This window comes from Halichoerus grypus, chromosome 13 (genome assembly GCF_964656455.1).
Source record: "Halichoerus grypus chromosome 13, mHalGry1.hap1.1, whole genome shotgun sequence".
In the NCBI taxonomy this organism is placed as follows: Eukaryota; Metazoa; Chordata; class Mammalia; order Carnivora; family Phocidae; genus Halichoerus; species Halichoerus grypus.
Genome location: NC_135724.1, coordinates 12,667,900 through 12,694,163, shown reverse-complemented (window position 1 = coordinate 12,694,163; position 26,264 = coordinate 12,667,900). Strand labels below are relative to the sequence as shown.

Below are 26,264 nucleotides of genomic sequence, written 5' to 3'. Positions count from 1 at the left end.
ACCAACCCATCAAGGGAGAAGAGCACCAACATTTGTTGGATGCCTCTAGCACACGGCACCTTAAGAGCGGCTTTAACAATTTAACAGCAAATATTTCACCCATAATATTTTCTATTTTACTGCCCATTATTATTCCACTAATTTAGAGCTTTCTATTTTTTTTTTCTTTTTAAGAAATACTACTGGGGAAAACTACTAGAATTGCTTCCGATTGGCAGACTACAGAAAAGTAAGCAAGGAAAGTGTGAGTTGTTAGAATGTGTCAGAGCTCAGGTTTCTACCTGTAGACAGACATGGAAAGTGTGGGTAATTAAGTCATTCAGGCAAAACCTTCATTGTTGATCTCTGTCTTTTGATTTGAGCTCCTGGCCAAGAGGAACATGAAAGGAAGAGTGCACGGGCTTGTAAAAGTGAATCAGAGGGTGGGGCCGAGAAAAGGGAGGTGCTAGAATTTTTAAAGATGATTCCTACAGTTAAAAGTTACTTAACTCAGCCACAATCTCTTATTAAAGGAACCGGTTGCCGATTCTGCTCCAGCAGAAGAAAATAAGGTATCGTAAACATTTTTTTGTTTAAAAATGTTTATTTATGCTTTCCTTCTTTATTGAAGTGTCTAGCTGAATAACAAATGATCAAGAGCTCCCAAAGACAGAAATAATGGGTAAAGCTTCATCTCCCCAAGAATTCTGTACAAGTCAGACAGATTTAACCCCAAGCTGGTTCAAAGTTCGTATGGGAAAGAGGGCAAAGGGGGAGAGAGAGCATTCATTTAAAAGGAGCTAGAGAAATGGTTTTACCAGGAATTGTGAAGTTGTGAATGGTATCTCCTCCAGCCACATTTCTAGATTGGCCACCTCTGTATCTGTCAACATAGGCAAAGAGAAATAGAATATTCTCTGAATAATTGAGGCCACCCCCTTCTAACCCTTCAGAAGAGCGGGCTTGGTAATATGAATTTGATCCCCATCATTAATGTGTGGAATTAATGGTTCGGCTCTCTTTCGCTGTCCCCACCCAACGTGGCCACCACTCCATGGGCTGTTAGGTTTCTTCTCTTCCATCGAGTAGCCTAAGCCCCAGCCTTCCACTATGTGCTCATTGTAAAACACCCCAAACTATTGCTTACCTCAGAAAATGGCTTTGGGTAAGTATAGAAGTGCTGAGGGGAGATGTCATCCTCTGGTAGACGCAGTGCCAAGAAGTAGGCACTATCATTAGTATGATAGTCATGGAGCCTTGGGTATCTTTTTATGGAAAACGGGGTGAGGTTCCTTCCCACTTCCTCCATCTCCGTACCATCCTCCCTCCTCTCTTCTTCCTCCTGTTCACCTTCTTTCCTCACCCAATCCCTCCATTTTACCATTAAAATCTTGAAGACAATGAGATGCAATGACAAAGGCGATTGTATTCAGAGTCCCGAGAATGTGATTGCAGTGAGCACTTTGCTCTTAGCTAGCTGTGCACATTGGGCAGCACATTTAAACTCTCTGGGCCTTAGTTTCCTAGTAGATAAAACAAGACAATTGGACTAGAGGGGACTCCAAGCTTCTTTGGGACTATGTGTGTCTATGATGTGACATTTTGATGAATGACAGTATCCTTTTATTACTTTCATAGTTCTCCAGTTTTTCCCCTAAGCCCTTGAGAGATTGAAATTTTACATATTTTACATATATATATTTGTAGTATTACGTATATATATATATACATATATATGTGTGTGTGTGTATATATATATACATATATATGTGTGTGTGTGTATATATATATACATATATATGTGTGTGTGTGTATATATATATACATATATATGTGTGTGTGTGTATATATATATACATATATATGTGTGTGTGTGTATATATATATACATATATATGTGTGTGTGTGTATATATATATACATATATATGTGTGTGTGTGTATATATATATACATATATATGTGTATATATATATATATATAAACTGACACATCTGTAACTCCTGAAAACTGCAAAGTACAATTTATTCTGAAAATGGCATAGTAGGTTTCTGATCTAGACATTTATAATCTTCTCTGAAAAAAAGCATTGTCTAACTCTTGTATGGATAAATTATTTCCTGTAAAACATCATCCTAAAATTCTGCATCCTTCAGAAGGCACTTTTCACTCTTGGATTAAATTTTACCAATGGGTTAGCATTTCTATAAATTTTTTGTAAAAAAAAAAAATGGCAGGAATTGTTCTTTTATGTTCTGGGCAATACCTCATATATTAATGATGATATTAACAAGACAATGAAGCTGAAGATAACCGGATATTAACTTTCCACAAGTAATTAGCTCTTTCATTAGATAAAACTCTTGTTTTCAGGAATTTGTTATAAGTAATTAAACTCTAGAATAACCATAAACATAGGTAGAAAGATAAAAATCTCAGGCCCTAAGATATTACTTTCTCCTCCCTTCATGGTTAGTATGGTTTTGAGGAGCCAGGCATTTTCCATATGAATGTAATTCATGAATTCTAAAGAGATAAAGTTTAATATATATAGGCAGTAAACAAGCATCATTTGAATGAATATAGCTGTAAAGAGATTAAGGAGGTTATTTCCAAGATGGCACTGGATTTATCAAGAAAAAAATCCATACTGGCAAGTTTCGAACATTTTGTGAGGGTGTAGACTTACTACAAAACTAGAGTTGTTTTTTCTTTAGTCAAATAATATTAGCCTAGGATTATCATCATCTTCAGCAATAGGCAGTAACTACAACTGAAGCAGGACTTAAAGGGGGAAGGTCTTTGACTAAGTGCAAGCCTATGGTTAGGAGGGATTTCAGCAGGATCACTGTTAATCCAATTCATAATGAAACCAAAACTTGGGGGTGCCTGGGTGGCTCAGATGGTTAAGCATCTGCCTTCAGCTCAGGTCATGATCCCGGGACCCTGGGATGGAGTCTGGCGTCAGGCTTCCTGCTCAGCAGGGAGCCTGCTTCTCCCTCTGCCTCTGCCTCTCTCTGTCTCTCATGAATAAATAAATAAAATCTTAAAAAAGAAAGAAACCAAAACTTGGCCTACACATGCCTCTCCCTTGATTCAACTATTTGACCAGAGAGAACTCCTGACCTTTCTAAAGCTCTGAGGGCCAGGTGATATCAGTATAAGATGAAGTTCTATACAAATTGGCACTAATGGGAAATTCTAGGTCTAGGAAGTTGATTTATTTTTAATCATTTAACCAGTCAGTGATTATTTGGTGATAAAAGGACATCAGATTAAAGTAGTTATTTCTTTGATAGTAGTTATTTCTTTGATTTCTTTGATAGTAGTTATTTCTTTCTTCTATTGAAGTAGTTATTTCTTAAAAGACTGAAAATGTTGGGTAATTAGAGGTGAAATTTAGAGGTTGAATATAATTTTTTTTAAATGAGTAAAACTGAGTTTTTTGTTCAAGAAGACCAGTTTCAGGGTCCCAAGTGAGTGAGAATAAGGGCAAAGAGCCTTGACTTCCCTACTTCTCTATGAGCATTTCCCACTAAACTGTGTATGGTTTTAAGTTTAAGTAATTAAAAAATGGCAGCTGGAGCCCAAACAATGAACATTGTAAAAAAGTAATAAACAAGTATTTATAAGCATCCATTTTGTGTAAAGTCCTGAACAAGGTGTTGTTGGAGATACAGAAAATTTTACTATCAAGAAACTTACCCTGGAGTTGGAAAGATATAAGCATATGAAGACAGAACTAGCAGTGGGATAAATGTAAATAGGGGGCAAAAATGATATTGTGGGACTTACTCCTCTGCACATAAGAGATCAGGAAAAGCTCCTAAAGAAAAACAGAAACTTGCACAGAATTGGATTTCAATAGAGTAAAGGAGGATCAAAGCATTCCAGGAACAAAGAATATCATAGCTAAAGGCATGAATGAATAAATAAGGTTAAAAAGTACAAAAATATGGGTGATAGATAAGTGAGAAAAAGCACAACGTTTCTTGAAAAAATGTCTAGTGATTTCTCATGTACCGTATAAACTCAGCAGTGCATTGAGAAGCACAGGGCTGACCTTGACGAGACCTGGTTCCACTGCCATGTTTATTGTGATTTTCTCAACAAGGAGCTGCCGACTGACTATCACCCAATTGTTCTCTGCTGTGCCTTATCACTAAAATTTGAGCAATTTCCTTAAACTCTCTGGACTTCAGTTTTCTAATATGTAAACTAATAATGTTGGTGTGGAATTTTCCCACAGTCTATTTGGCTGTTATGAATAGGTACACATATAAGGATGAATGGAAATATATACATTACATATATGCTATAAAATCGGATTAGATCATATAAATTTTGGTCATTTCAAGAAGGGGTGATTAAAGAAGATAGTTGTATCAGCCAAAAGTAAAATAAGTGGAAAAGATTATTAACAAGTTTCCATCTCTGCTTTATTTTTCTTAGGTTTTCCCAATGGACCCTCTAGCCAAATCAATCAACCGATTTGCCCTGGACTTCAGCAAAAAGCTGGCTGAATCGGCTGAGGGCAAAAATATTTTCTTTTCTCCCTGGGGCATCTCGACCTCGTTGGCTATGGTGTATTTCGGCACCGGAGGTACAACGGCCTCCCAGATGGCCCAGGTGAGCGGGAGAGGTCAAGCGTCTTCTGTGGCCTTTAAACAGAGGGCTCTCTTTAGCTGTTAATATCATTTGCTTCCTGAAGTCTGCATAGCTTACATTTTACAGCCATATCCTTCAAAACAAAAAATACACTTAAACATTTTTTTAGGCCGTAAAAAGACGTCTGGGAAAGAGAATCAACTGGAAAAATCGCTGCTTAAAAACCACCTAAGAGCCCATGTTCCCTAGCAAGATCAAATGGAGAGAAGATAAGGTTGTTGAGTTTGGTTCAGCACCAAAAAAAAAATTTAGTTTGATTATTAATACATTTCAAGAAGTAATGGCTCATACTTTATTTTATTTTTAAATTTTAATTCCAGTGAAGTTAACATACAGTGTTATATTAGTTTCAGGTGTACAATACAATGATTCAACACTTCTGTGATTTACTCAGAGCTCATCATGATAAGTGAGCTCTTAATCCCCTTCATCTATTTCCCCCATCCCCCCACCCACCACCCTTCTGGCTACCCTCTCTTTGTTCTCTCTAGTCAAGAGTCTGCTTTTTCCCTTGCCTCGTTTTTCTTTGTTCATTTGTTTTGCTCCTTAAATTCCATGTATGAGTGATATCGTATCGTTTTTGAATGGCTCATACTTTAAATAATAATTAGTCATCGTCTTTCCAATCTCAGAAGGATTTTCTTGAAGACACAAATAGAAAAATCAAGTGAATCCTGTTCTTTGTGCTTTGTTTGGTTGTTTCTGTGTTCAATCTCTGGTTGTCTGGATGAATGTAAAGAACCCATTGAGAGCATTAAAATAACAAAACAATAGTACTGTATGAACAATTATTGATTTGCTGTAAGCATCTTCAAAGCATTGTGCGTGTGTGTGCACACGCCCACGTGCACGCAAAAGTAGAACCATAGATAGCAAAATTATAGTTTAAAAAGCCATGTGTGTATGTGTGCATGTGTGCACACATATAAATATATGTGTGTCTGTTTTAAAATAGAAATAGAAAAGAGTAAATCCAGCCCTAAATCATGCAATAATCAAAAGGCCAAGTGATAGAATTTCCACTCAAGGTGGCGCCCTTTGGGCAAAATACAGAAAACAGCACTGCCAGTAGTTCTGAACGAAATAGGCAGAATTTATCTTCTGTCAGCTTGGGCCTAGGATGTCACCCTTATTCTTTTAGTTCACAAGATACTGTATAGTTTCAAACAACAACAAAATCCTGGTTCACCCCTAGTTAATAACTGGTTAAGTATTAAAAGGCTTAACTGTTAATATGATAGACAATCTTAGATGGATTCCAACTTGGGTCCATTTCATATAAATATATTGCTGTGTGTTCCTTGCCCTTGCCTTATTTAAATGCTATTTACATATCAATAGCAACACTATGCAATGGAGACTGAGTTGCTCATGTACCCCTGTCTGTCACTGGGTGTCAGTCAGCACGAGCTTTGGTAAACCAGACTTTATTCCTCATTGTGAGGTGGGTCCAGGCTGTGGGAGATGGGATTATCACCTCATTTTCTACTGTTGTACAATTCAGGGGAAGCAAGCATGTCCACCTCCTTCTTGTTAACTTCCAAATGAAATGCTACGGTGAACACAAAGAATGTGTCTCTAACTGTCAAGTGGGGTAGACAATGAGACGTGAAACACTTAACTAGAATAAACAACTAAAATCCCTGAATTTTATAGATAATTGGAGCAATAGTGGCTTATGCTTAAATCGTCTAAATGATGCTCTCAATTGAACACCTAGTTTTCAAAACAACCGTAGATAAAAAAAATAATACATGGAATACAAGAGATTTTTACCTCTAAGGATCTTCCCAACATCATTTCGAATGTCCTATAAAGAGTATAAGAATAAAGAGACCAGCTACTTAAACAGGAGCTTAAAAAATTTATTTAAAGGTTGCTGTCAACTTACTCCATCCATCCAGTTAACACATCATTTAAGTGAAATCAGAACCCCTCTGGTAATTAATTATATGCTCTGTAGTGAAGTGAACAACTGACTTGTATTTGCTGATGAGTATTTCAGATGGTTACGTCTTCGCAAAGTATGTTCACATATTGCCTTTTATTGAAATGACAGGTGCTTCAGTTTAGCAGAGACCAGGACATCAAATCTTGTCCTGAAAGTGAGAAGAAAAGAAAGACGGTATGTCTTATTTTGAATACACATTTGATAAGGAGAAAACACTTGCAGTATATGTATTTTAGTGGCTGATTTAAGCAAACTTTGATAGGGAATGTCTCTGAGAAAAAATATCATCAAACTATAGAAAATTTTTCAAAATACAAAAACGTGTATGCTTTTTGGAAGGGTCGTATTCTTTCCCTTTATCTCTCTCCATCTTTTTTCCCCTTCAAAACTGCCCCACCTTCAAACTTGTTCTTGCCTTTACAAACTAAATGTGAAGAAAACGATGCCCTAAGAACTTGTAAATTCTTGCGCTGCTAACATTAAAGAAAACATTTTTTGTCTACCATGCAATTGATTTCAGCTTTTGTTTGCAGTACACCAAATCATTTCATTGAGATATAGGTTGTTCATTTATAGCTAGTTCTTGTTCAGTGTTTTTATTTGACTGTTTGACTAATCCCTTTTCTTTCAAAGGAATTCAGTTTGGGTAAGGTTGAAGAAATACACTCTCACTTCCAGACACTTATCTCAGAAATCAACCATCCCAGCAAGGCTTGCATACTTAAAACAGCCAACAGGATATATGGAGAGAAAACCTACCCATTTCACACTGTAAGTGCAAACATGTCGTGTTAAGCTGATGGGAAAGAAAGAGGCATGTGAGACCAATCAGTAAACTCTTTGTACATTTCTCTAGAGATCCCGGGGACAATGTTCATGTATGGGGTCAGCATTTCTGGTAAACAATCATTTAGACCACCAATAGGTGTCTAGTAAAGGAAACCAATAATGGGTCTCAAGCCAGACCTAGTGATCAGATCTTTATGCTCAGAATGAAGGGGTCCACCTCGGCCGGTAAACAGGTACAGAAATGTGGTTTGCGTGGTCTCTGGGTTAGCATTTGTTTCACGGGGAATGGAGCAGAAGATGCAGAGTAACTCAGTAGGGTCAACCTGCAGGAGCAGGGGGCAGAGCTGGTCCTGCGAGTGCAGCTGGAGACTTGTACTCAAGAGCAAACCTGACTTTGGGATCAGACGAGTCATCTCACAGCATGACTTTAGAGACTTTAGGAAAGACCCTTAACATGGGATAATATCACCTTCTCCCCTTCTCGGATGGTTAAGACCCCACAATGCAGACCATGCTTTCGTCCTCAGTTCAGATTCAAGGGCTCCTCAGAGTGGTCCACCCTGAACCAAGCCAAGCACCGACTTTCCCGTTAGTCCATCACATCTCATGTCATAAGAGAGCAGGAGGACCCAAGTGCCCAGTGGGCAAAGAGCAAGGAAATTGGATAGGGTAGAGGGACAGCCATAGAAAAGATAACGCTATCTTATGATATCAAGCAGTGCTGTCCCTGCCCATAGCCAGTGAATTCGGGGAGTTCAGGACTTGGGCTTGGCTATGACTAAAGGCAGAAAAGCATCCAAATGAGGCCTTAAAGACATTTCTATTACTGGTAGTCTTGTGTGTTTGGGTTTGGTCCGGAAGTAGGAGGTATTTGAGTGGGGCGGGCACTTAGAGATGAGAAGGACACAGAGGTACAAAATGAGACATCTTTTAAAATGTCCACAAGCCCTGAGAAGCCCTGGCTGTGCTCGGAGAGGTTGATCAGAACTCATGAGTCAACCCAGGGAATGGTGCCTGATGAATCTTTAAGCCTTCCTTTTTCACTGGATTATAATTTCTACAGAGCTTAGACTTCCTAGTCTTCAAACCATTGCCTGGAGGCTGAATTAACTCACCACGTTTTACTGCACACAATTCCTCCAGCAAGTAATAAACCGAAGGAGTACGACAGCTGTCCTGAGGACAGCAGGTGCCCTCGCAAGCCCACTTCTGATGACTGCCACGAGGAGGGACATCAAAGGGCTGGAGGACGAGGCCAGCTTTCTTCCCTCAGACAGCCATGCTTAGCAATCAGTTTTCAGGGCAGCGTATAGCTCTCCTCAGGGGCCCTCCACAGGTTCTTGGGTGCTTAGAGTCCACAGCAGGTGTCTCCTGGACCCATAGGCCTCACTTTGGTTCCAGCTCTGCTGGAGAAAGCCAAGTGCAACTGCCAACACATCTTAGTAACTGGAGACAGTCCTGGGACTCCTAGAGTTCTCTCCCTTTTCATTCCAGCCCCATTTCACAGGCATGAATAAACATAGGAGAGAGTAGGGGTGTTTGGGTGGCTCAGTCCATTCAGTGTCTGAGTCTTGGTCTCGGGGTTGTGAGTTCAAGCCCCATGGTGGGCTCCACGCTGGGTGTAGAGCCTACTTAAAAAAATAGGGGAGGGTGTGGGAGCCCCAGAACTGTGGGAGACAGGCCTTCCTCCACACTTGGACTTCTGCACGGCTAGTTTGTGCCCAGTTAACTTTAAAGAGGGGAGTGTTTCATTTTCGACCAAAATGGGAGTATGAAAAAGACAGAAGGGGGCAACGGGGTGGGGGTTTGCAACTGTCCATTGATAGACTTGATTTCTCAGTTTTGGACACTCTACAAAAGGAGATTTTTACCTATATCTTCCAGAAATATTTAGAAGACATGAAAACATACTTCGGTGCAGAACCGCAGTCTGTTAACTTTGTGGAAGCTTCTGGACAAATCCGAAAGGAGATCAACTCTTGGGTTGAAAGTCAGACTGAGGGTAAGCTTTCACCAAGGTTCTCGGCAGAGTGTCTTCTCCAAGCATTGCTGTATTTTTTTGAATTTGCGTTGTATGTAAGTATGTGTATTTCTTAACTAGAACTATGGACACCTTCTAAATACTCAGAACATTTCTTTCTATTCATGCTGATGATTTGCAGATCCACAGCTTTCCCAATAAGTCTTATCTAAAACATATAAGTCAAGATACCCACTTTACTAAGTGGACAAGAAAATTCTTATATCCCAATAATTCTAAAGAGGAGCCCAGGGGCAAAAAAGCAGGACAGTGCAAAAGGAAAAGTTGAAATACTGCTACATTTGTGATTTCCAAAGAAAAATAGCTAGTAATTAATAACAAAATTGTGGCATTAAATGTGTTATATAATCTTAAGTAATTTTCAAAATCAGGTCAGGTATGAGAGTAGGGGGCTAAGCTGCCGTAGCAGAGAGACCTGGAATACAGTGGCTTAACGATAGGGTAGAAGTTTATTTTTTTCACGTAATAGTCAAAAGGCAGATAAGCATTCTGTTTGCTGAGGCAATCCAGAGACCCAGACTGGGGGGCCAGCTCCGCCACCCTCAAAACATGGTTTTCGTATTTAAGTCTAAGATGATTCTTGCATGTGTCATTTTAAAGTCACCAGAAAATGGGGAAGAGAAAGCCTCTTTGCATTTAAAGAGATGACCTGAAAGTTTCACACATCAATTGCACCCATATCCCAAACTCAGCTACATGGTGTGCTTTAGGCTCCAGGGACACACCTGTCGTGATCTACTTGGGACTTGCCTGGATTTTCCACCTGAAGGCCTCTCGGTCCCAGGCAAGCCAGGATAGTTGGTCACCTAGACTTGCTGTAATAATGATCTATAAGATGCAGTTTGTAGTTACGTAGCCACACACTCACCTAAAAGTTGAGTGTTCTATTTCTTTTAAAATTTTTTAATTTTAATTTTTTAATTTTTTATTTAAATTCCAATTAACATATAGTGTAATATTAGTTTCAGGTTAAAATTTAGTGATTCAACACTAAAATTTACTGATTCAACCCGGTGCTCATCACAAGTCCCCTCAATCCTCATCACTTGTTTAGCCCATCTCCCTGCTCACCTCCCCTCTGGTGACCCTCAGTGTGTTCTCTGTAGTAAAGAGTCTGTTTCTTGGTTTTCCTCTCTCTTTTTTTCCCTATGATCATTTGTTTTGTTCTTAAATTCCACATGAGTGAAATCATATGCTATTTGTCTTTCTCTGACTGACTTATTTCACTTAACATAATACCCTCTAGTTCCATCCACATCATTGCAAATGGCAAGATTTCATTCTTTTTTATGACTGAGTAATATTCCATTGTATATATACACCACATCTTTTTTATCCCTTTATCAGTCGATGGACACTTGGGCTGTTTCCATAACTTGGCTATTGTTGGTAATGCTGCTATAAACTTCAGGGTACATGTATCCCTTTGAATTCGTATTTTTGTACCTTTGGGTAAATATCTACTAGTACAATTGCTGGGTGGTAGGGTACTTCTATTTTTAACTTTTCGAGGAGCCTCCATACTGTTTTCCAGAGTGGCTGCACCAGTTTGCATTCCCACCAAGAGTGCAAGAGGGTTCCCCTTTCTCCGCATCCTCGCCAGCACCTGTTACTTCTTGTGTTGTTGATTTTAGCCATTCTAACAGTTGTGAGGTCATATCTCATTGTAGTTCTGATTTGCATTTCCCTGATGATCAGTGATGTTGAGCATCTTCTCATGTGTCTGTTGGCCATGTGGATGTCTTCTTTGGAAAAATGTCTATTCATGGCTTCTGCCCATTTCTTAAGTGGATTATTCATTTTGGGGATGTTGAGTTTTGTAAGTTTTTTATTTATTTTGGATACTAACCCTTTATCAGATATGTCATTTGCAATTATCTTCTCCCATTCCATAGGCTGCCTTTTAGTTCTGTTGATTGTTTCCTTTGCAGTGCAGAAGCTTTTTATCTTGATGAAGTCCCAATAGTTTATTTCTGCCTCTCTCTTTGCTCACACAGCACTCAGTGTGAAAGTTCACTTTGACTTGCACCGCACTGTTATTGAAGTTAACTGCTGAAGCCTCCCCTACTAGACTCAAGAGCCCAAGGGCAATGATGCTGCCTGATGTGAGTTTCAGCTTTGAATCACTAACACACAGCAGGCCTGCTAATTGTCGTTGTTCAGAACGTTAACGTTTACTGAAGTGCCCCGAGGAAGTTGGCAGCCCTGAATTCTCAGTTCCTTTTTCATTGAACTAGTGACTCAGAAGCCATGGTGAGGCAAGAGTGACCATTTTACTTAACTTACACCTGATTTGGATTCATTCAAAAGCAAGCCTGTTTTTAGAATCATAGATTAGCTAGCATTTACTGAGCACTTGTATGGTTTCAGTTGGCAGGAGGACCAAATGGGATTGTAAAGGCAAAAGTGTGTTGTAATATCCAACACAAATTCAACATGGCAGACGTGGCTGTAAGAATAGTCTGGGGCTGAACTAAATCTGAGGTCTCAAATTCCTGACCCAGTGTCTGCTGTGTTTTCTAGAAGAGAAGGGGGAGCCCTACAGATAGGGAGGAAAGAGTAGACTTCAGATTATAGTTACTATAGGGTCAAAATAAAGGATAGACACACTTGGAAAAATCCTCCATTGTCACACTACTCGTGAAATGAGAGTTCCTCCAAAATAAACTAACCCAGGGCACGGTCAGAATCTTTTATTAAGCCCCTATTGCCTGCATCCCATGACTTCATTGCTCCAGCTGGCAAGGCTGGCTCTATTTCTTAGAAGTGGAATCTTCTAAAGAGGAAGAAAGCTGTCGTTTCTGTATTTTCTCTTTACGTACTGAACACAAATATCGGCTATTTGAGGGCTATTCAACACCAAATAAGGTAAAGAATGAATCAGCTATTTAGGAACTTTGACTTTGTCAAGGCAGAGTTCTGCACATCCTTAAGGGAAGTTGCTAGAAACTCTTCAGCATGACTACGTTCCATCTGAACCACCTAAAAGAAGCTTCTTTCCTTAAGGTTCCAAATAGACCTTCTTTCAAGTAGCCATGTGGACTACTTGGACATACAGCATTCAGAGTCAAAGTCTCAGTGATAGTGTCAGTTACATGTTCCAAATTTTTTTCTGGTTTGTCTTCTTTATAGTCTATAAGCTACTTAAAAGTGGGTGTTGGGGAAGGTTATTGTCTACATGTTTGTAATCTCAAAATCTATCATGTGCTTGGCACACTGGGCACTCTAGTGTCACATTAATAACTCTGTGCTCAGCAGGACTTACCCTGAATATCTTCGAAGATTGTCCTTCCCATGACCTCAAACTACCAAGGGTGTGTGCAATGAACCAGCCAATAGGTGGCACTTTAGCTCTAAAGAGTATAGCAAAATCATGGTCGAATTTGGCTCTGTTAATTTGAAGTTGTATTCGACTACATTTTGTACATCCTTTATAAAATAATTATATTTTACATATCTTAACACAGCTGTGGGCTCAAGAGGCTGGTTTCTCTGAAAACATATGAACCCAGAGAATAATGCAACACAACTTAAATCATCTGGATCTCAACCAACTTGAGATAAGTCTGTGCAAAACTCAATCCTCGATATGTTCTCTATTTGCATATACAACTCTATCAAATGATAGAATACTTGATTAAAAATGACAAAGAGCTTTTAGAGAATAAAACTTCTGTGCAAAAATAAAGATTAAAAAAATGATGTAGACGGCCTCCCCATGGTGAATCATCAAAGAAATTGTAAATTAAGTTTAACATACTGTCTTTAATAAGATACAAAAACGCATACTAAAATGATTTAGAAAGTTCTGATGTCAGCATTTAAAATCAAATTCAAATTTAATTGTTAAAACCAAAATGTTTGTTTCATAGGTGAGGGAGGGTTGTTTTGAATAGACACGTCCAAGTCATACCTCAGATCCACTGGAATCTCTAGAAGTGCTGCCCCCAGAACTTTTTAAAAAGCTGCACAGGTGCTTCTGATGGGGTGAGGACTACTGCCGGCGGGGTGTGCGCTCGTGCAGTCAGGCTCATGGAGCCCGTTGGCTGTGCGTGCGCATGTCTTCCTAACCCCCCTTTCAGAGACTTCCATGTTGGTAGCTTGAAATCAATATGGCGAGAATATTTACACCTCAGAAATAGGCTACAAATCAGGAGTCTCCTTCTCCCCCACCCCTACCTGGAGCCAGTTTACCAGCAAACCCCTAGAAATGGAAAGCCAGGGCTCTGGATTTCATTTAATTGTTGTTTTATTATAGTTCACTTACCTACTATTGTTTTCCAAACCTACTTTTTGTTTGTAACAATAAAGGGAAATCGAGAAGTTAAATAGACCTAATTGTAGTTGTTCTTAATTATTTTTAAAAAGTTTTATTACGTGTGTTTATTACCCCACTGTGTCCTGACCCCACTGTGGCATGGGTGTCCTTGCTCAATGCAATAACCTGCAAGCGGACATATTTGCTACCCATTGTTGGCACACGGGGGTATAAAGACCATTAGAGGGACGCCTGGGTGGCTCAGTCGGTTGAGTGGCTGCCTTCGGCTCAGGTCATGATCCCAGGGTTCTGGGATCGAGTCCCGCATCGGGCTCCCTGCTCGGCGGGAGGCCTGCTCTCCCTCTCCCACTCCCGCTGCTTATGCTCCTGGTCTCGCTATCTCTGCCTCTGTCAAATAAATAAATAGAGTCTTTAAAAAAAAAAGACCATTAGACCAAATGACTCCAAACCAGTGGCTCTCAGTCCTTGTACACATGAAGCTAAGTTTACTAATTCCCAAGTCCAACCCCAGATGAATTAATTCATATCTCTCAGAGTGAGGCTCAGGCATCAGTATTTCTTAATCCTCAGGTGATTCTAATTGATAGTCAAGGCTAAGAATAATTGCTGTAAATGGAATAATTCCCTCAATCCCATTGACACTCCCCATTTCCGAACGAGCTCCATTGTCATGGCCTTTGAGGTTCCAACTCCCTGGATAACACTTGGACTTGCTCAACAGTCCTCTGGTGTGTGTGTGTGTACATGCTGTGGTTTCACCTATCAGTCTAATCCATCTGTATTTTCTCTTCAAAATGTCTTTCAATAGCATCTTTTCTTGGTTTGCATTCCTGTTTCAGAATTATTCTTTTCAACAAATATTTGTTCTAGAAAAACAATATTTTGTTTATATATTCTAAGGCTTTAAAAAGAAAACTGTACACAAAGTTATCAAATTTGCTTTTCATAGGAGAATGGGTTAGCCATTCTGAAACTATTTTATGTATATTCTAGGACTGAGCAAATAAGTAAATACATTGGAAATAATAAGGGCCAGGTTTTTCACTGACAGAGAAAGGAATTGAAAATAAGGAAAAGCAGAGGTGAGCATGAACCCCATGGTGCTGGATTGGAATAGGAGATATCAATATGACTTCCTCATCTTTAATATATAAGCAGACAGAGAATTAGATAGATATTGGAAATATTTACAGATGTGTGTATAATACATGTATTTTCTAGCTTTCTCTGCTGAGCAATGACACACCAGTAATAATGTGCATAGCTAACTTCCACATCTTGATTTCTAAAAGCCATCCTTCAAAAAAAAAAAAAAATAACCAGGGTTCCTAGAAGAAGAAATGCCAATTCTAGGGCTGGGACATGGAAAGTACCAGATAAACCTTAGGATACATTTTGGTACCAGAAAGTAGAGAAATGCTCAAAATATTTGAGAACATGTCAGAAGGACATAGGGGCCAACTTGAGGAGGTTTCCAATAACCAAATTTTGGACAATTTGAGCAGCAAAATAGATAATGATAGTAATAAATTATAACCCATAGGGTAAACAAATATCCATGAGTCTATACTGATATAAATTATTGAATACCTAAATGAAAGGAAGAGATGGGAAAGTTCTTCCTCATAGTAGAATTCCAGTTCATAAATGTAGAAGGAATAGTGGAAATTGAAAATCACCATTTGGCAAACACTACAGTCAACATTGCTTCAAGCAAGATCATCAATGAATGCTAAAATTGGTGGGCAAAAATTTGATGAGAAACAGGAACTTTATGTGGTCACCAAGTAGCTCCCCACATGATACTTATGAATTACAAAGGGAAAAGTCATCATTTCACAGTGAGAAGCCTGTGGGAATCAAATCATCAAAGTTAACATCACCCATGGTGGGAAATAGGAACATAATTTATTTCCTAGTATGATTCATTGAGAGGCACGTAACAATGCTTCTGTGGTTGTATTGGTGGCCTAGGGCTGCCATGACAAATTACCACAAGGTGGATGGTTTCAAACAATAGAAAGGTATTCTCCCACAGTTCCAGAGGCTTCGAGTCTGAAATCAAGATATGAGCAGGGCCACGCTTCCTCTAAATGCTCTAGGGAAGGCACTATTCCATGCTTCCCTCCTTGCTTCTGGTGTTGTTGGCAATCCTTGACATCCCTTGGCTTATGGACACTTCAGTCTCTGCCTCTGATGGCCCATAATCTTCTTTACATCTGTCCTATGTCTGTGTTTTCACATAGTCCTGTCCTCTCTCTGTGTCTATGTTCAAATTTTCCTCCTCTTGTAAGGACATCAGTTATTAGATTAGAGCTACCCTAATCCAGGATGACCTCATCTTAACTTGATTAGATCTGCAGAGACCCTATTTCCAAATAAGAGCACATTCACAGGGACTGGTAGTGAGGGCCTAACATACCTTTCTGGGGGGATACAATTGAGGAAATATCAGACAAATCTGAACTGAGAAATGAGGGAGCAAAGTGTCAAAGTCATGAAAGCCAAAGAAGGAATGAGGAACTATCCCAGATTCAAAGGCACTAAGATGAATTGACACTTAAACACAACTTGAGATTTTGAGATCTTGGATTGATTTCTAGTCCAGAAGAAGGACTTTATTGGAACAGTAGATGAAATTTAAATAGGACCTGTTAGTAATATTCTATTAATGCTAACTATCATTGGTGGATATAAGATATTATCACTTAGCAGTATTTCATAATTATCATTTTTATAAGTGTGGCATATTCCAGGATGTAACTCTACCATTTGTAATCTGTCCTTTTGTTCTTGTAGGAAAAATCCAAAATCTCCTACCTGATGATGCTGTGGATTTTGCAACAAGAATGGTTCTGGTGAACGCCCTTTACTTTAAAGGAATCTGGGAACATCAATTTTTAGTCCAAAACACCACAGAAAAGCCTTTCAGAATAAACAAGGTAAAAACCTTTTAATAATCAGCATGGGTTTTTACATGGCATTGTAAAGGAGGTTCTATTTGAAATTCATTCTTCTTTCTGAATATATGTTCCTGGAAAGTCTGGCTATTACCAGGGCAGGGATGGCTGAGCTAAAAGCCAGGTCCATCCCACCTGGGAATTCCTCTTTCATTGTTTCTTCTCTGAAAATAGACTATTCACATATTTTATCACTTAGTCCCCCCTACGACTATGGTAGAATAGATAAGGTAGTTATTATATTTATTTTCCAGCTGTCAAAGTGACTGGAGCCATGACTAAGTTAGAAATCTACCAGAACTGTAACCCCCAACTCTTCACTATTAGTTCTGTTCTTGTTCTACTAGATCAATACTCTTCTACCAAATTCTTATCCTTCCATAAGTAAAAGAAATACACATTTAAAATCTCATCTCTTCCATTGTTTTCTCTTTGTGTTAGGACACAACACACTTGTTTTTGTGATAGGAACCCTCTACAGTAAGAAGGGAGACTAATATAAGGTGACAGATCCCCTAGAATCTAAGGGCTGGAATGTGGCTGGGTCTTGGAACTTGAGTGGAAACAAGGATTCACATGTAGTCAAGATTCAGTCTTTATCCTTTCAACTCTGTTTCTCCCACCGTTCTTCCCTCAGGCTGAAGTCTAACTTCCTCTTCTTCCCAGTTCACACTGGCAGAACATGGCTACTCACAACACTGCCTCTGTTTTAGAGACCAGTATAATAGATCTCATTTTAAATTCCTAGGAAAGGAATTGATTAGCCAACATTTGTTAAAGCTGTTTAGTCCTGTGGTGGGTCTTCTCACATAAATAGTGCTGCCAAGGACCTACCACAGTAGGTGGGTGGTACAGTAGGATGATTACCATCCATAGTAATCGTGTGGATGTGTGCAATAGGCAGTTCTCAATCAGTGGGATAAAGATGGGGAAAGGACCAAACATATAATCGAATAGGCTAACCAGAAATGAGCTGGAGAGTTACCTGGCCTAGTATATCCACAAGGAATTTTCAGTTGCAAGTGATAAAATAGCATTCCAAAATGGGCCAGTAAAATGGGAATTATATTAGCATTCATTACATAACTAAGAGGAACTGAGATGTCCAGGGAGTCTCAAGACATAATCTCACTTCTCTGTCTCTCTCTACCCCCACTCCCACCACCTCCACTCCCTCTGGTTGTTGCCTTCATTCTCTAATACTGAAGATACAATTTCTCTATATGACCAGGGAATATCGTTGCCCCCTTGTCAGCCTTCGAGGTTCACAACCCTGGTAGATAGTCTTTGCTGCTAGCTCTAACAGAATGCTCCCAAAGGAGGACTCTGTGTTGTGCCATTCATGTGCTCATCCCTGAAAAATCACTGTATCATGAAGTATCCTGAATGAACAGCCCTAGTCATATGACCACTACATTAGCAGATGGGTAGGACTTTGTGATTAACAGCTCCCTATAGAATGGATAAGTAACATATGTCTACAACATCTGAATTGCAGGGTTTTGTTTTTGTATTACCATTGGCTTTACTATAAATAAACTTTTTTAAAGAGCATTTTTAGGTTTGCAGCAAAAATGAGAGGAAAGTAGAGTTCCCATATATCACCCCCCACATAGTTTCCCTTATTATTAACATTTTGCATTAATGTGGTGCCTTTGTTACAGTTAATGAGCCAATATTGATACATTTTTATTAGTTGAAGTCTATAGTTCACTAGGGTTCACTTTTGGTCTTGTATAGTTCTACGGGCTTTGACTAATGCATAGTCATGTATCCACCGCCATTCTGGTATCATATGGAATAGTTTAACTGCCCTAAAAAAATGCCCTGTACTCCACCCGTTCATCCCTCCTCCTAAATACCCGGGAAGCACTGATCTTTTTACTGTCTCTATTGTTTTACTTTTTCTGGAGCGTCATGTAGTTGGAATTATATAGTATGTAGACTTTTCAGACGGGCTTCTTCCATTAAGCAATAGGCAATAGATTTAAGCTTTCTCCCTGTCTTTCCCTGGCTTGATAGATCGTTTTACTTTACTGTTGAATAATATTCCATTATCTGGACGTATTGCAGTTTGTTTAGCCATTCACCTATTGAAGGACATCTTGGCTGCTTCCAATTTTTGGCAATTAGGAATAAAGGTGCTATAAATATCTATGTGCAAGATTTTGTGTGGACATAAGTTTTTAACTCATTCTGGTAAATACTCAGGAGCACACTTGCTGGATCATATGGTAATACTATGTTTAGCTTTGTAAGAACCTGCCAAACTGTCTCTGGAAGTGGCTTCCACTTTGCATTCCCATGGTCAGGGAACAATAGTTCCTGTTTCTCCACACCTTTGTCAGCAGTTGATATTGTCAGTGTTTTGGACTTTCAGCCACGCTAAAAGGTCTGTAGTGCTATCTCATTGTTCTAATTTGCAATTCCCTAATGATGTATGATTGAGCATCTCTTCATATGCTGCATGTCTTCCTTCGGCGAGGTATCATATCTTTTAACCATTTTTAAAATTGGGTTCTTTTATTATCATTGAGTTTTTAAAAGTTCTTTATATATTTTGATACCAGTCCTTTATCAGATATGTGTTTTGCAAGTATTTCTTCCTAGCCTATTGTCTTTTTATTCTCATAGTAAATGTCAGTGTTTATGATACTAAAATACTTTCTCAAATGTTTGCATGTGAAATACACCTTATTCAGTTTCTGAATCATTGACATTGGCATAGTTTGCCTAAGCTTAGATATTTTTTAAAGTGTTCAGTGGGATCCAGCTTGCTATGATTTATAGAGGTTGCCACGATAGCATTATAAAAAGAAACCTTCATATCACTTATTGATAATGTTATCCAGTAGAACACCTATTTCAGAAAGCAAGATCTGAATAACTTAGTCAGCATTTTGCAGAGAATCACCAATTTTGCCAATGTCCCAGACTACTGGGAACCAATTATGGTAAAACAAAATTAAGGATTTGGTGGAACATTTCCTCAGTGATTTTGCTACTTCCTTCCCATAGAGTACAAGCAAACCAATGCTAATGATGTCCATGAAAGAAAAACTTCAAGTTTTTCACATTGAAAAGCCACAAGCCATGGGCCTTCAACTCTACTATGAGAGCCGTGATCTCAGCCTGCTTATACTGCTGCCAGAAGATATCGATGGGCTGGATCAGGTACTGTCTGTCTGCTGCGAAGGTGGTTCTGGTGTTTACTCCTCTGGGGAGAAACATAAGACATGGTCTCCCTGTTTGTTCTTTGATTCCTATAGAGGAAGACAACCAACATACCTTGAGCCCTCAGGACTTTACCTTCACAGTATCATTTAAATTTTATAAAACTCTGTAAGTTGGGTATCACTATTCCTCAGAAAGTTTAAGTAATCTAGAGGCTCTAGCATGGGGTAGCTAAACAGCCACAGGAGCAACGGATACATATATTCTTTGCCAGTCACAGAGCTGACCTCAGTTTAGGTCTTTCTTCTCCTTCTGGTAGGGCTTACCTAATTGGAGGTTAATTTTTTAATCATTTGCATTAATCTAGCTTGAGATATACATTTTTAAACAAGACTCTGACTTCCAAAACTTGAAAAAAAAATCCATTTTAATTAAATAAAGTCTTCAGGAGAAAAAGGCTATATCAGTACTAAGTATCAGTACTACCTTCAATTATTTGCTTATCAGCTAAATTTCTATGAAGCCTGACATAACTTTGGTCACACCATGTTTTTGAGCAATTTGTATATTTAAATTGAACATTAGTTTCTCATGCAATGGGTGGCCTGGCTTTCTTTGCACTGTGTATAATTTTTCATGTGTCCCAGATTCTTTATACTTCTAAGTTTCCACAGCCCTGCTAGAATGTAGAAGAGATTTCCAAATGGTATCATAAAATTTGTGAAACTGGAAAGAATGGTAAAAGTAAGACAAATGGTGGACACTAAACCATTAGCGTCACACCCTTGTAAGATAAGCCTTTCTTCCTAAAAGTGCAGGTTCCTGACCTGAATATGTTGTCAGATTACTAATGTACACCATCTACAAGTATGTCATTGACAGCAATACTTGGGTCTAGAAAACTCTCAAAGTAGCAAAAGCATGCGTCTTGAAACAAACATTTATTTAAAAAAAATCAAGCACATTTTTTCTCATATATACTTATGCATATGGGTGTATACATCCACATATATTTATTATTTAGATAATTTAAAATATAAACAGGAGAAAAACATTCTCAAAAACTATACTAAAAAATAGGCATTACTCTTAAGATTTGGAGATTTCCCTTTCTTTACTTTTCCTTCGCTTTTTTCTTGGCATGGCTTATAGTTACTAATTTCATATTGTTGTGATTATATAGACATTTTATTTTATCTCAGATTTTGTTTTCAAAGAGCTGTGTCCCATGTTAATATAACAGATACTTTTTGGACCCCGGCACATAATTTATTCTAAAGTTTATGCTTTTGTGTAGACAGCACCTAAATGCATATTTATGTTGCCTCATTTCCGTGTGTAGTTGATGTTTTGCACGCTGGCATAGAACTATGCCATTTTGAATCAAGGTCTAATTCTCCTGTATCCTGGCAACTACTCAGGTCCACAACAAAGATTCTGTAGGGCAACAGTGTGAGGAATCTCATTACACAAAGAATTTCCAAATGTGTGTGCTTTGTTACCCTGGGTAATGGGAGTGATGGTAATTCATGTATGTAATATCTTGAGGTCTCACCCAACCACTATTTCTCACTCCACTCTGGAATTACTGACTCTCTCCTCCTCGTTCCACACCCGCAGCTGGAAAAGGCCATCACCTATGAGAAGCTGAGTGAGTGGACCAGCGCGGACATGATGGAATTGTATCAGGTGCAGGTGCAGCTCCCCAAGTTCAGGCTGGAAGAGACTTACGATCTCAAGTCAACCCTGAGCAATATGGGGATGAGCGATGCCTTTAACGAGAGCAGAGCTGATTTCTCAGGAATGTCTATGGAGAGAAATTTATTTCTGTCCAATGTTTTCCACAAGTCTTTTGTAGAAATAAACGAACAAGGCACAGAGGCTGCGGCTGGCACTGGGAGTGAGGTGAGCTTTCGAACTCAACTCCCCTCCATTGAATTTAATGCAAACCACCCATTCCTCTTCTTCATCAGGTACAACAAAACTGGGAGCATTCTCTTTTATGGGAGATTCTGCTCCCCCTAGACCATGTATCTCTCTCATCAAACAAGACCATCTTCCGGTGTGAAAAGTGCACCAAAAGATGGAAAAACACAATTATAATAAAAACCAATTTGTAGCTTGTATCTTTTTCACACTTGAATGTTAGCAAATAAACCTTGAAATAATGCATTCTAGTGACTTTATCATATCTACCTAGCTAGAGAGAATGGCAAATTTTATTTTTATCACTTAACATTTTGTCTTAATGTGACTTTTATTTACATTTCAGAAGTACTATGTTATTCAACTGAATGCCTTACAATTGTTGAACTACTTGGTCACTGTATTATCATTGTCACTTATATTTCACATGCCGCACTGAGTAAAGAAAAATCTTTACAAAGGTGATGTATGGATTCTTAGTTTGAACAAATGTATAAAGGTAATGTTAGATGTTAGCGCTGGGGAAAAGGTGTTAGGAGTATACAGAATTCCCTGGATTATCTTTGCAACTTTTCTGTGAATCTAAAACTTTTCAAAAATAAACATTTTATTAAAAATAATTCTTGTGTAAAAGTGTAGTCATACTAATACCACTGCTTTTAAAAATCTTATCAAGTAGAAGAACAAATTTCTTTTTTTTAAAATATTTTATTTATTTATTTGAGAGAGAGCACAAGCAAACATGAGCGGGGGACGGGAAAAGGGAGAGGGAGAAGCAGACTCCCCACTGAGCAGGGAGCACCAAGACTATGGACACTGGGCTCCATCACAAGACCCTGAGATTATGACCTGAGCCAAAGGCAGATGCTTAATTGCTTGAGTGACCCAAGTGCCCCTGTTATTCTAATTTCAGAGATTGATTATATACTCTAGGTTATTTTTTGATATTCATCTAATAAAAGGAAAGACTAGATCTGACATGAACAGTGTATAAGTGAGTATAAGAAAATGTGTTTTCTGTATTGAATCTTGGCTCAGTATTGTAGGATTAAAAAAAAAAATGCCTTAGCTCCAAAGATAGGAAATTGTAATATATATGACATTTTATCATATCTATGTCTTAGCTCCAAAGATAGAAATTGTAATATATGTAACATTTTATCACATCTCTATGAAACATTTTGCCTCCATTCATAATATCTCACACTAGCTAGCAGTGAAACAAATCCTTTGTGTCTGTGTTCTAGTAAATTATAAGTCCTTAAATATTATAAAAGAAGACCACTGTAATACTCTTAGAGACTGACAAACAGAAGCGTTAAACACAATACTTTTCAAACAAACAAGAAAGGAAAAAGGATGATACTAGAAACTTCAGATGAGTAAGAATGAGATTAGTAAGAGAAGTCTTACAATCACTGTTCTATTTTGTGTATTTTTTTTAACAGGCTTGAGTCTTAGGAGAGTCTAATTCACTAGACGTGTAAGTCTTGATTTATTGGACTTATGGAAATTCAAATGTTTGCAAAGGTGTGTTTGTGAACTTTGTAAGTTTGCCCTTAAAGGTGTTTAAAGCTTTTAAAAAATCTGACAGGTTGTGTAATCAATGCCTAAACATTTAAGAAAAAAAATAACTTATTTGCTGTTTAAGCAGTGTGCTTTAACGTTCTAGAAAAAAATTATTTTTACTCGATTGACAAATAATAAACTGCCTGTTAACTAAGGTATACCAGTAGGTGTAACAGTAGTCGTTCCCTGCTTGTGAAATTACACTGTGGGAAGGAAAATCCCACAAACTTTAAAGAACCTTGCCTTTACCAGCAGGGTGGCAGACTAGGAGAGGAAAAATGGGATTGATGGGTTTCTCATATGGGAGGGCTCACGCGAAAGAATATTGAAAGGTTTGCCTGATCCGTAGAACACTCGGGGGCACGTTTGCCATCAGTACACAGGAAACTGAAGAAATGGGGAAGAAGGCAGTAGGAACATAAGGAAAAACAGTAGTATAAGAAAAAACGAATGCATTCATATAGTACACTTGTTAACTCAGTAACGAATATTATTTAGTTGTAATCAAGTTAACACCTAGGGCAAGTGCGATAGTGTGAGTGGTGTGAGAAGACCGAATCCTCAGCCCCTAAATTAGGAAGGCAATAGATAATGTCTAAAATTGTTAGGTCAAAAATGTTAATATAGCCATGTTATTTGGAAATCTGGAGGCAGATACGAGGAGAAAGAGTGACTGCTTCTGGGGAGGTGGAAGGAGTGGATAGGAACCCGTTCTTTTCAAGTATCTCCTCGAGCATTATCTGATTTTTCAGCTAAGTGTGTGCACATTAATTTCATAAAAGGAAAAATTTTAAAAACCCTCAGAAAAAACATAAATAACATAAACATTACCTGTCCTTCAGAAACTCGTGATGTACAGAATTTATTTCCTTCGAATCTATCTATAGATTATGCTCACATGTAACTTTATTCCTAATTTACACTTAATAGCCCATGCTCCCGTGGCAATATTGCCTTGTTCTACTAATATTTACATTAGTTTCCTATCATGGGTGTGATAGAATCTGACCTGTTCTCTGTTGTTGGGCATTTGTTGATTTTCTCTGTGCACACGAAATAAAAGATGAGGTGGTCATCATTCCACATAATATTTAATCCATGTTTGTGTTTTACTCTCAGTGAAATTCCTTGAAATGTAATGTTTGATTTCATGGCAATTTCTTTTCTTATTTCTTATTCCACCCATCTTCCTTTTCTTTTCTTTTCTTTTCTTTCTTCTCTTCTCTTCTCTCCTCTCCTCTCCTCTCCTCCCCTCCCCTCCCCTCCCCTCTCCTCTTCTCTCTTTTCTTTTCTTTTCAACACAGTTCTGGAAGTAAGTGGCACCCAATTTACAGCATTGCTTATGGAGAATAAGAAGTCATGCCCATCTTACCTTACCAGCATCGGAGACCCATAGTTTTTATACTTGCAAATTTTATGTTTTAAAATGATAACTTTAATGTGCTCTCCACCACTTCTTTCTTTTGGGGAGGCCATGGTGTAGCATAGGGATTAAAACAGCGAACTTCAGGGTCACACAGACCTGGTTTCCAATCCTCTGTTGCTTATAGCAGTGCAACGTTGGGGACCAGAAACTTAAAGAACTAAGGTTCAATGCTTTTCCTAGATATTTGCAGCACCCACTTCACACAGTTGTCCAGATTAAATGAAGTCTTGCAAGAGAAGCTCTGGTATGGGATCTAGCACATAGTATATACTCAAAAAATATTTATTATTTTTCTTTGAGGTTAACACTTTTTCATATAATGATTAGCCATTGCTTTTCTTTTAATTTCCGTTTTTAAACTGTTAATTTTAAAATGTGAGTATAGTTGACACACTCTGTTACATTAGTTTCAGGTGTACAATAGCCATTGCTTTTCTTTGTTGCAAATTTGCTAATGCCCTTTGCACATGTTTCTACTGCGGTCGGTTTTTTAAATCAACTTTTCTCGAGCTATTTAAGTGACATTTAAAGATTTTTTTCAAATATTTTCTTGTCATTCATCTTTTAATTTTATGGTACCTTTTTGACATATGGAAATCAAATATGTTTACTCAAATGTACTGAACTTTTGTGATTGTTTTCAGATGACTCATTGTGAATATGTTAGGATGTCTGACTGGTAAAATGTTAATTTTGTGAATAGTTAGAAAAGATGTCAGAGCAGAGGAGTACTGCTCCCCACAGAGCTCACCTATTTCCCTCCCAGGATTCCTCTATTGCATTTACAGACTTTCGGACTAATTGGGCCTTTTAACTTACCTCTTGTTCTCATTCAGATTCCTCCGTACCTACTCTGCTCTTCCTAAAGTAAGGGCTTTTCTTTTTTTTTTTTTAATTTTTATTTTATTATGTTATGTTAATCACCATACATTACATCATTAGTTTTTGATGTAGTGTTCCATGATTCATTGTTTGTGTGTAACACCCAGTGCTCCATGCAGTTCGTGACCTCCTTAATACCCATCACCGGGCTAACCCATCCCCCCACCCCCCTCCTCTCTAGAACCCTCAGTTTGTTTCTCAGAGTCCATAGTCTCTCATGGTTCGTCTCCCCCTCTGATTTCCTCCCCTTCATTTTCCCCCTCCTGCTATCTTCTTTTTTAACATATAATGTATTATTTGTTTCAGAGGTACAGATCTGTGATTCAACAGTCTTGCACAATTCACAGCGCTCACCATAGCACATACCCTCCCCAATGTCCATCACCCAGCCACCCCATCCCTCCCACCCCCCACCATTCCAGCAACCCTCCGTTTGTTTCCTGAGATTAAGAATTCCTCATATCAGTGAGATCATATGATACATGTCTTTCTCTGATTGACTTATTTCGCTTAGCATAATACCCTCTAGTTCCATCCACGTCGTTGCAAATGGCAAGATTTCGTTTTTGTTTTTGTTTTTGATGGCTGCATAATATTCCATTTTATATATACACCACATCT

The 26,264-nt window shown here is 38.4% G+C and overlaps 1 protein-coding gene across 1 annotated transcript; it reads left to right on the top strand.

Annotated features, from left to right (window-relative positions):
• The first annotated feature begins 408 nt into the window (after positions 1-408).
• Positions 409-22,386, top strand: SERPINB10 (serpin family B member 10). Its single transcript, XM_036067644.2, has 8 exons — positions 409-551; positions 4,431-4,607; positions 6,706-6,771; positions 7,231-7,368; positions 9,271-9,388; positions 16,506-16,648; positions 19,685-19,840; positions 21,461-22,386. The coding sequence occupies exons 2-8, from the start codon at positions 4,440-4,442 to the stop codon at positions 21,863-21,865; spliced, it is 1,194 nt and encodes a 397-aa protein (XP_035923537.2). The 5' UTR covers positions 409-551; positions 4,431-4,439; the 3' UTR covers positions 21,866-22,386.
• Positions 22,387-26,264: the final 3,878 nt, after the last annotated feature.